The following is a 10,968-nucleotide window of genomic DNA, read 5'->3' as shown; positions in this document are numbered from 1 at the left end:
CACCTGAAGCCAGACCCTATCCCTGCTCTGGCCCTGCTTGTCCCACACCCCGACGTCTAGACATACAGGCAAGTCCTCAACATTCAAATTCAAGTTAGGAAGAACCCCGCTTTTGGTTCATCTTATCCTTAGATAAGATACAATGTGGCAACATGTAACTTGTGGGCGTCACCATTCTCAGTTCACTCACAGATGTTCAAAGATCAGATTCATGAAAACACTGGTAATAAAAGGCCGTAATCATGAAAACTGAAAAGAAAGAACTATTGGCCTTACATCAGAACCACTTACGATGGAGTTGTCAGAACAGAGTCCCGTCAGGCTTTGGGGAGTGAGGGAGCCCAACACCACTGAGTGACAATGGTGGGGAGACCCCTTTGCAGCACCAAAGGCCCCCTCTCTGCCCTGGGGCCATGATCCCAAGCTGGTCCCCACGGTGCTGCAGAGGGAGGGCCTCCCAGCGGGCTGCCACACACTCACCCTCCTCCTCGCGGGCCGTGGGGTCCAGCTCCAGGTCTAGCGAGCGCAGGCTGGGCCGGGCACCGCGCCCCTCGGCACCGAGCAGGGGCCGCCGGCCACAGCGCCGCAGCTGCATTGTGCGGTTGTAGTACTGGGAGATGATGGCGCCGCGGCTGCGGCCTGCAGGGACCAAGGTCAGGGCAGCTGCCCAACGCTCCTCGCTCCTCATCACAGAGCAAGGGCCGCTCCTCCCCCCTCCCCGGTCCGGCTTACGGAGCCCTCAGGCTCTCCACGTTCTCAAGGGCCTATTTTTACCCTGTGACTCTGGGAGCTGGTTTTAGAACTTGAGGGGGCCTGCTGGGCTGGAGGGGTGGGGTGTAGCTCTGAGCTCACAGACGCCCGGCTGGGATCTGTGACCGGCACGGCTCGGGCCAGGGGTCCACTCACCGATGGTGCGACTGGGCATACTCGCCAGGATGCGGAGCGTGGCCGCACTGTACGCAGGGGCGCCCTCAGGCCCGGGGCCGGCCTGATGGTCACCATCTACCACAGTAAGAAGGGCTGCTGGTCCAGGAGTCCTGGCGACCTGGCCACCGCACTCGCGGCCTTCAGCCAGCAGGCTGCTGGCAGGCCTCAGCCCAGTCCCACACCCATCCCACTCCGTTCTCGCTCACCTGAGGTCCCTGGGGTTCCAGTGCCTGGTTCCCTCTCCTGCAGCTGCAGCCCGGCCTCCGACCCTGAGGCCCCCACCCACTGGCTCTGCTCCTGAATGAGCTGGTGGAAGGAGTGGTGGACTTCATCCTCATCATAAGGACTGGGCTCCTGACTGCCATGGCAGGAGTGGGACGGGGTTCAGGGGAACTGTCCTGGCCTGGCCCCAGACAGCCTCCCTGGAGGGACCCATCCCAGGAGAGGACAGTGGGGAAGGGACTCCCAGCCCTCCAGCTCTTACCTCCAGTCATCTGGGGTCTCAGGGACATTGAGGACAAAGGCCATGCCTCTGCCCCACACCCGGCTGTCTGGAGACCTAGGGCAGCTCAGAGCCTGGGCGTGGCCTCCCGCTGTCCATCTGGGGAGAGAGGGAGTGTTTCCAAGCTGGCCTCAGTGCCTGGCACACGCCCAGCCCAGACCGCAGCCGCTCCCTTGGATCCAGGGAGTGGCCTCCCAGCCGCCCCGAGCCCCCCATCCACAGCCCCATATAAGCCCCACCCTCATGCCAGAGTGGCTTTGTTGTACCAAGGGGGAGCCCCCTCCCTGCTGGGAAGGAAGGGTGTGGGGTCAGGCAGTTCCCCCACTGTTTCCTCAATGTTGATGTTGCCAGTCACTGGGAAAAGGGGAAGGGGGTGGGGCATGTGGCTTCCAGGGCCGCCCCAGGGCCGCCGCCCTCGTGGAGAGAAAGGGCAGGAGACGAGCAGGGCAGTTCAGAGGTCCCCCCCACTAGCGCCACCCAGCTGCACTTCCTCTCACAGGCGCCATCACCCCCAGAAGCCCCCAGGCCCAGGGGCAGACCCTCCTGCCGTCCCCACCTAGCCCAGGCTCAGGGTCAACCCCCACCGTGCGGGACACACACACACACACACACACACACACACAAACGGCAGTCAGTATCAGCCTCCTCTGCCAGTTCATCTGTTCCCAGATCACGCCTGACATTCCACCAAGTGAGGGCAGTGGGGGGGGGGGGGGGGCGGGGAGTGAGCATTAAACAGGCTGGCTTTGTCCCCGCCAGTCACGGCGGGTCCCTCGAGAGCTCGGTGACACAGTGCCCAGTCAGTGCCCTCACTGGGGGATCCAGTCTCTATGCCCAGGCTCCACAATAAGGGCCCCTCCCGTCTCCTCCGGGACCAGCAGGGGCATGATATGGGGCAACCAGGGGAAAAGAGTCAGAGGTGAACAGTCTGACCTCAAGGAGAGAAAGTGTGCGGGGGAGTGTCTGACTGGCTCCCAGGAGGAAGTTGTGACAGGCCTGGAGGCTCACCTGGGCACACCCAGAACTGCAGCGACACCCATCCCTCAGGCGGGGCTAGTCCAGCCAGAAGCCTGAGCTCATCACTCCCCAGCCCTTAGCCAGGTGGGAAGGGGAAGGGGGGGCCCATTGCCTGGAACCCCCACCCCAGCTGGTGGCAAGGCCTCCCGAGAAGCGGTCGCCTGGCCCACGGGACAGCAAACTTGAAGGCTCCTGGACCCCCCCACCCCGCCACCCCCGTGGTCCCCGCCACCCCGGTGGTCCCCGCCATCCCAGCACACACCACTGCCCCCTCCCCCAGGGCCCTGAGGTTGGACTGGGGGTGCTGTGCGGGAGGGGGCTGCAGTTCCCCATCTTGCTTCTGTCCCCCCAGCTCTGGTCAAAGGACTCTGCAGCTTCCGGGCAGGGTGGAGACCCAGGAAACCTGCAGGGCGTTCGGCTGCCATCAGGCGGCGCCAGAGGCAGAACTGGGAGGAGGTGGGGCCGCCAGCAGCTGCGGCTGGGAGGGTGGGAGCAGGGCAGAAGGACTTGGTGGCCGACCGCTAGTCCTGGGGCCGCAGCCCCACTGGATCCCGGCGCCCGCTCCCGGACCACTTACCTGGGGGCGGCTCACCTGTCCCCCGCAATGGCCACCGGGAGCTGTGGCCTGGGCTGCACCGTCGGGGGTGGGACTGTGGGCCCGGTGGGAAGTGGCGGGCAGGGAACCACCTGAGACCCGGGCAGGCCTGGCGGGGAAGGATGGAGCCCGGGTCCGCGGCCCGGCCCACGTGGTGACGGGCCTGGGCCGTCACGTGACTCGGGCTCCAGCCTGGGCGCACCCCGCCCCTCGGCCGCCTCCGCCAGCTCCTCCCTCCTCGCACCCTACGGGTGGGGGGGGGCGGGCCGGGGAAGCTCACCTGGGCACACCCAGGTATGAGCGGGCTGAGGGCGGCTAGGTGTCTGGGTCTATTCCAGTGCCCCCTTGGGGGGGGGTCCCCAACTCCTGAGGGGTTTGTAGTCCCCAAGTTTCAAATAAGGACAATAATTCCAGACCTACACACTTCCCAGGGGGTTGCCAAGCTAAGCCATGCTGAAAACCCTGTGTCCCCAGGGCCGCAGGGGGTGACCGCCTTCCTGGCACCTCACCCACCCACAGCACGCCCGCACCAGCTGGCGGGAAATGTTCCTCACTCCCTCCCCCCATGGGGCGTGGTTACTGCTGTTCATCTGGCAAGTGCTCTGTGGCTTCCTGTGTGCTGGGTGGGACAAGGGTGCAAAAGGGGCCATTGCGTGAGTGTCCTCAGCACGGGGAAGGGGCACCGACGGGGGCTGAGGAGCCAGCTGCCTGGCAGGAACCTAGGCCCCCCAGAGCCCTGCTCAGGGTCTTGACTTTGGGAAAGCCCCCTAAGAAGCCCTGAGGAGAGGTCCTGGGACCCAAGCTTGGACAAAGAGGGTGGGGCTGTGGGCATGGCTCTTTTGCAGCTGTTAGTAGGGTTGGCTGGGGGGGGGGTTGACTGGCAGGGGTTTGGCTGGGGGGATGCTCAGGCTGGTTCTGTCAGGAGGGCCTGGTTGCCCTGCAGGGAGGCCCCGCCCAGCCCATCCAGCCCCAATCTCCACTCACCACTTCCCCCTCCTTTCACACCCCAACAACCACTCCTGAGCCACCTCCTCTGTGAAGCCCTCCCAGATTGTTCCCGGCCCAGCTAGTGCACTTGACAGCACCCCACACACACAACCCACTGTGTGTGACCACTGTGGGCCTGGCACAGAGCAGGAGCTCCAGAACCCGGGACAGGGAGATGGGCAGGGAGGCAGGGAAGCCTCTGGAGTGTGTGGCCTTGAGCTGAGGGCCCTAAAGGAAGGGGGCGAGGGAGCAGGGAGGAAGGACAGGGCTGTAGGCTGGGTCCACAGGGAGAGAGACGGCCAAGATGGCTTAGTCTCTAGCCTGGATGAAGGGAACCGACATGACAGAGGTTGGAGATTGAGAAACGTGGCCAAGAGCCTCTGCTGTGGGGCCCAGAACTGTCGCTATCACCCAAGGCCATCCTACTGAGCCACCTGCATCAAACAGATAAAGGGCCAGTCCCTGCATCCCTGCACCGGCCAGTAGCGCTGCCCCGTCAGGGTCCTAGAGTTAGCCTCTCTCCCTGGTCAGGCCCCCTCCCCAGGCCAGGCCCTGTCCCTGCCATCAGAACCCCCTCTCCGGGGTCAGGTCCTGGCTCCCAGCCGGAAGGGGGTGGGCCAAGTAGCAAGTGCGGACACAACCCCCACTGGAGCTCAGAGCGCCCCCACAGTGCACAGCTGCCCAAGGGCACGTCTTCCAGCCCACAGCCCCAGACCAACACCGGTGTAGCCCACCGGGCCAACCAGCGCCGAGGGGTTTGAGCACCGAAGCCGACCGCCACCAGCTCTCACCTGCCCTTGGCACCCGCGCCCCGAGAGCCTCAGGAAGCACTGGCAGGGCCTCCGTTTGGAGGAAACTGGGGTTCCTGTCATGTGACACCCCTCCCCACGGACTCCGCTGAGGCCCTGCCCTTGGTGGCAGGAACGGGTCCCAGGAAGGGGCCCCTCAAGGACTTGGTCCCGTGGTGCAGGTGAGCTGGGTGCAGAGTGGAAGATGAAAAAGGAGAAGGAAGCGGAAGGGGCCCGAGGGCGGCGGGCTGCTGGGGAGGCTTCTCTGAACCCCTTCCTGCAGCAGAGGCGACACTTCGTCTGGGCCCCACTGGGGCCCGGGGCTGATGGTGGCTTGCGGGCCTGCACAGCAGGGGGACGACAGGACACCTCAGGCCACACGCCCCAGGGTCCCTGGGGTTTGAGACAGGGTTGTCCGTGAACACACGGAGGCCAGTGGCAATCTCTGTCCTAAGGGTGGCCTGGGAGACCTGCCGCCACAGGTAGCTGGGGGGCGAGCAACAGGCCTTGAACCCACCCTCCTAGTCCGGCCAACGCCTGTGCCGCCCCATCTCTCTCCGCCTATTGGGCCTTTCTCCCCATTTCACAGATGAGGAAAACTGAGGCTGCGTGTGATCCTTTGAAAGGTGAAGTGCACTCAACGAGATTCTTTCTCTTCATTTCCGGTCATGCCAGGGCCGCGACCTGGAGGCTCTCCCACCTGAAGCCCCTCCCACAGGGCAGAGGCTCAGCCGCGGGGTTCAGATGCCGCGGCCCCCCGGGAAGCCAGAGCCGGGGGACCCCGGGGCCGAGGAGCCGGGGGAACAGGAGATGGAGCGGCTCTGCGCTTCCCGGGCGCCCGTGCGCGCGCTGCCCTACGCCATGGTGGACAAGCGCGTGATCCGGTGCGCGCTTCGGGGCTGAGGACGGGACGCACCTGGGCGGTGGGGGCACGGGCGTGGGCGGGCACGGGGTGGGGTGCCTCACGACGCCCCATCATCTCCGCTACCGCAGGCAGCTGCGGGAGCCCGAGGGGGTGCAGCCCTCGTGCTGGGACCGATGGCAGCGCCGGCGACAGACCGCGGGACGGCGCCTCGGGGAGGCAGCGCGGCGGCTGGCCCGCGGCTTCGGCCTCTGGGAGGGGGCTCTCAGCGAGATCGCGGGTAAGACCCGTCCGCGGGGCCCGCGTCCCCTCTCCGGAGCCCGCACGTCCAGCTGCGCGCCAGGAGGGCACCACCCCGCCCGTGGCCGCCTGTGCCCTCCCTCCCACCGCCGCGCACCCACCCCACCCCCGCCAGCCAGGCCTGCAAACCTGGGTGAGACAGCTCCCCTGGCGGCTGTCAGCGGTCCCGCTGCGGAGGGCACCTGGCCGAGACCACCGCAGCCTCCTCCAGCCTCCTGAGGCAGGTCGCCTGCCCGCCCCGTTGGGCTGCTCAGCCCAGGCCCTGGCTCCACCCTCCGCAGGCCTCTTTGGGACCGGAATCCAGTCCTACTTTACTTTCCTACGCTTCCTGCTGCTGCTCAACTTACTGACCTTCCTTCTGACCGCTGGGCTCGTGCTCCTGCCCCTGGTCTGGCTCCGCTCCCCCCACCCAGCGCCTGCCCTGAACCTGAGTGAGTGCCTGGCCTGAGACTCACAGGTACCCCCAGAGACGGAGAGTTCCCTGGGGCCCACCCGCACCATTGGGGCTGCCCCAGGGCTCAGAGCCGGGGCCGCGCGGATCGGTGTCCCCACTGCAGGAATCGCTCAGCCCTGGGACTCTCTGGGCCCTGCCCTGTACACAGCCTCAGGGCCCCTGCTCAGGCCTCCTGGGGCTGGGGGGCTATGGAGTTGGCAGGGGCATAGCCTCATCTATGCCTTGGGGACCCCTCTCTACGGCCCCCTCTCCCTCCTTGACAGCCCTCCAATGCCACGGTAGCTACCAACCCCAGACTGGCCTTCAGAAGTTCCACAATCAGCTATGGAATGTCTTAACCGGCAGGGTGAGTGGGATCCCTCCAGGGAGGCTGGGAGACCAGGGGACTGGCCACAGGGGGCCCAGACAAGAAATGCCCCCTCAAGAGGCACACACCCCTCAATCAACCACATGCGACAAAAAGGGCAATGTTCATCCAGGGAGAAAGCTCGGAAGGCAGGAAGAGGTAGGACAGAGGAGAAATGGAAATGGTTTAGAGGGGCAGGAAGTGGGAGGAGAGCAGGCCCACTCTGTGGCCAGGCCTGCCATCCTGGCATCAGAATTTGCCTGTGAAAAGGAATGATACACCCCACCCCTGCAGGGTATCTCCGCATCAGCTCTGGCAGCCACACGAGGGGATCAGAGAGAGGTGGGGCACTAGGCGTGGCTCGCGCCATGGGCAGATGGACCGTGTCCAGTGGCTGACAAAGCCCCGGTGGGGTAGGAGCCACAGGGGACAAGAGAGAGTGTCCTGTCAGCTCTTATCTCTGGAATAAGCCCGGCCTCACCCTCATCCCTAGAAGCTGTAGAGTGGTCACCAGTAGGGGCTCCTGGGTTTGAATCCTGCCTCTCTTCCTCAAGGCTGTGTGACCCTAGGCAAGTTGCCGAACCTCTCTGAGTGTCTGTCAAAGGGGTTACACTCCCTGCCCACCTGATGGTTTATGGTGAGAGCTATGAGTTAATACCCAGAAAGTGCTTAAAACGGATGCACGTTCCTCATGTCCCATTGTCACCTGATGTCCCCAGGCCTTCAACCACACCTATCTCTTCTATGGTGCATACCGGGCCGGGCCTGAGAGCAGCTCGGTGTACAGCATCCGCCTGGCCTACCTGCTCAGCCCACTGGCCTGCCTTCTCCTCTGCTTCTGTGGGACGCTGCGGCGGTGAGAGTACCCCCTTTTCCAGGGAAAGGGGCCTTCCCTAGTCACCCCTTCTTCATAACGGCAGCCCCCCGTTGCCAAGAAGGCCTCTGTTCATCAGTAGCTCTTCGGTCTGAATTCCATGTCAGGAGCAGTGGCCACTGCCCTGTACCTCCAGCCCCCACCCAAGCCAAGGCCTGCATCTCAGGCCACCAGGGCACTTCCCACCCTAGATCCCAGAACCCAGGCTGGGGCTGGAGGATGGGGGTGCCCTCAGCAGGCCCTCCCCAGCCAGCCCCTGGCCTGTCCTCCCTGCAGGATGGTGAAGGGGCTGCCACAGAAGCCATTCCTGGGCCGGCACCACAGGATGCCACTTGGTGCCAAGGTCTTCTCCTCCTGGGACTTCTGCATCCGTGTGCGGGAGGCCGCAGCCCTCAAGAAGCGAGAGATCGCCAACGAGTTCAAGGTGTGTGTCAAGAAGAGGCTGAGTGTGAGCAGGGTGCATGACAGTGTGTGTGTATGTGTGTGACTGAGTGTGAGCAGGGGTGCATAAAAGTGTGCAACTGAGCAGGGAAGTGTAAGAGTGAGTGTGTATATAAGACTGAGTGTGAGAATGTAAGTGAGTGTGTGCATGACTGAGTGTTAGCGTGACTGAGTCAGTGTGAGAGTGAGTGTGACCGAGTTGCAGTGTGTGCGTGAATGAGTGAGGGTGCCTGTGTGAGAGAGTGTGACAATGTGTGGATAAGCATGTGTGTATGTTGAATGAGTGGAAGAGTGAATATGGGTGTGTAAGTGAGTGTGTGTGAATATGTGGATACATGAGTGTGTGTTCTGGTTACCTAGTGCCACTCTGACAAGAATATACCACAAATGGAATGGCTTTAACGAACAAGAGTTTATTCTTACAATTTGGAGGCTTTAACTCCAAGTTCAAAGTGCCAGGCTCTAGGGCTGGGTGAAAGCCCCTCAGCCTTGGCCTTCAGCTCTGCCTCCTACTCCCAGCCCACTGGAGCTAGAGGCTTCTCTTCACTCAGACAGCTGCTGGCTGCTGAGACTCACAAGCCCAAGGTGGGCAAACAAAATGGCACAGTCCCGATGTTACCAAACCACACGGCAGCCCATTGATTCAAGTCTATTGAAAGTCCCAGGATCAGCAGAGCATGGCAGGCTGCTGAACAACGACACAGCTACATGCAGGGTTCAAGCGTGGCATAAACTAGAGACCGTTCCCCAAGGCTTCTCCTTATATACAGGAAGCAGACCACATCCCAAAGGCAGCTACTCAGCTGCTCACAGTAGATTCCACCATGGAGTTGATGACCAGTCTCATCATGGGGGATACTATGTCCAGCTGCCCAGCCACTCAACCAGGCCCAGCCAAGTTGACACACAAACTTAACTACAACAGTGTGTATTGGGTAAGTCTATGAGTGTGTGAATGAGTGAGTGTGAATAAGTGCATGAATTGAGTATATGGGTGTGTGCATGAGTGAGTGTGTGTGAAAGTGAGCATGAATGAGGTGGTGTGAGAATGTGTATGAATAAGTGGAGTGTGTATATGTGAGTGTGTGTGGATAAAGAATGTGAGTGTGTGGATGCATGTGACAGGAAGTGTGTGAGTGTGGATAAGTGTGTACACTTGTGTACACAGTCACACACACTCACACTCATACATAGTCACACACTTGCAGCCACTCACCCACACACTCATATACACAGTCACACACTCACAGTCACTCATCCACACACTCATATAGGTCACACACATGGATACATACATACACACACATACATGGATGTGAGTGTATGAATGAATGCATGTGAGAGTAAGCGTGTGAGTGTGGATAAGAGTGTTACAGTGCAGGGCTACGTATACGAATTTATGGGAATATGTATGAGTGAGTGTATGTCACTATGTGTATACGTGTGTGTGAGTGAGTGAGTGTCTATGACTATATGTGGAGGGTGTATGGGTCAGCCTATGTCACTGTGTACATGTGTGTGTGCATGTGTGAACATGAATGAGTATGTGACTGTGTACATGACTGTACGAGTGTGAATGAGTTCATGTGAGAGTGTGTGGCCACACGTGTGAGTGTGTCAGTGAACACGGCTGAGTACACACATGGAATGTTACAGCGGTGGCAGGAAGTTCTCACCTGCACGGTTGTCAGGTGAGGGCTTTAGACAGCGAGGCTTGGCTGGTCCCTGCCCACTCATCCCCACCTTGTCCAGACCCTGACAGCGCATCTCCCGGGCCCACGGGCCAGGTCTGCCTGTGCTAGGCCCGCACCTGGCCAGCCCTCTGCACCCCTCCCAGATGGAGCTGGAGGAGCGGCGCCGCTTCCAGCAGGCGCGGCAGCAGACCCCGGCCCAGAGGGCCTGCCACCTGCTCGCCTACCTTCGCGTCAACCTTCTCATCGGGCTCCTGGTGGTCGGGGCCATCAGCGCCATCTTCTGGGCCACCAAGTACTCACAGGACAACAAGGAGGTGCAGGCCACTGACTTCATTTAAAGAAGCCACGCTGGGGGAAGCCGGGACCTTGAGGGTCCTGGTTTACAAAGCGAGGTTAAAGCAGGCTGCCCAAGGGCGCCACCAGGCCCTAGTGGTGCACTACCGCGCTGCCACTGGGAACAGGCCTCCAGGCTGCGGGGTCCAGGCCTGCCCAGCGTACACCCTGGATTGGGGGGATCATGGGATGCGAGAGCTGAGAGGAGCCCCACCACTTAGTCACACTCACTCACACTTGTACACTCACACACTCATTCACAGTCACACAGTCACACCCACAACTACTCATTCACACATTGTATCATTCACGTATCCACACATATACACACTCCCACTCACCCACACACTCGTACAGTCACACACAGTCCTCCATCTTCACCGTATCATATACTTAAGTCACAGACAGTTGCCCCTTTGTGTGTGTGTCTGTAATACTGTGTGCTCTGTTACCTTTCACTCTTACGCTCCTCTGTGTACATAGGATCACTCACTTATTCACACTCACACACTCATCTACATCATCACACACTCTCCCAATCACACATTCAGTCACTCATACGCACGGACACTCACGTGCACACACTCATACACACTCATCTCCAGTCACTCACACACCAACTTGCTCACAGTCATTAGCTCTCACTCATACTCACACTCACTTATTCACACTCATACTCACTTGTTCCCACTCATTCTCACACTCACAGTCACACACTCACTGTTCACACCCGGGCTCACCCTCAGTCACACACTCACTGTTCACACCCGGGCTCACCCTCAGTCACACGCTCACTGTTCACACCCGGGCTCACCCTCAGTCACACGCTCACTGTTCACACCCGGGCT

The 10,968-nt window shown here is 61.2% G+C and overlaps 2 protein-coding genes across 2 annotated transcripts in view; one reads left to right on the top strand and one right to left on the bottom strand.

Annotated features, from left to right (window-relative positions):
• Window positions 1–1,455, bottom strand: part of TMC6 (transmembrane channel like 6) — a 14,462-nt gene extending 13,007 nt beyond the window's left edge. The window contains exons 1-4 of the mRNA XM_007959612.1: window positions 1,412–1,455; window positions 1,175–1,285; window positions 907–1,037; window positions 481–639 (exon numbers count right to left, since the gene is read on the bottom strand). Coding sequence (XP_007957803.1) covers window positions 481–639; window positions 907–1,037; window positions 1,175–1,285; window positions 1,412–1,455 — 445 coding nt within the window. The remainder of the gene's footprint in view (window positions 1–480; window positions 640–906; window positions 1,038–1,174; window positions 1,286–1,411) is intronic.
• Window positions 1,456–5,021: 3,566 nt separating this feature from the next.
• Window positions 5,022–10,968, top strand: part of TMC8 (transmembrane channel like 8) — a 16,051-nt gene continuing 10,104 nt past the window's right edge. Inside the window, exons 1-8 of the mRNA XM_007959844.1 lie at window positions 5,022–5,214; window positions 5,535–5,700; window positions 5,810–5,958; window positions 6,260–6,409; window positions 6,696–6,778; window positions 7,498–7,634; window positions 7,929–8,076; window positions 9,931–10,101. Of these exons, the coding sequence (XP_007958035.1) occupies window positions 5,022–5,214; window positions 5,535–5,700; window positions 5,810–5,958; window positions 6,260–6,409; window positions 6,696–6,778; window positions 7,498–7,634; window positions 7,929–8,076; window positions 9,931–10,101 (1,197 nt within the window). The remainder of the gene's footprint in view (window positions 5,215–5,534; window positions 5,701–5,809; window positions 5,959–6,259; window positions 6,410–6,695; window positions 6,779–7,497; window positions 7,635–7,928; window positions 8,077–9,930; window positions 10,102–10,968) is intronic.

Source organism: Orycteropus afer, unplaced genomic scaffold (assembly GCF_000298275.1).
Source record: "Orycteropus afer afer isolate SDZICR_OR568_19922 unplaced genomic scaffold, OryAfe1.0 scaffold00018, whole genome shotgun sequence".
In the NCBI taxonomy this organism is placed as follows: Eukaryota; Metazoa; Chordata; class Mammalia; order Tubulidentata; family Orycteropodidae; genus Orycteropus; species Orycteropus afer.
The sequence above is the reverse complement of the archived record's forward strand: the minus strand, read 5'-3'. Positions and strand labels throughout refer to the sequence as shown.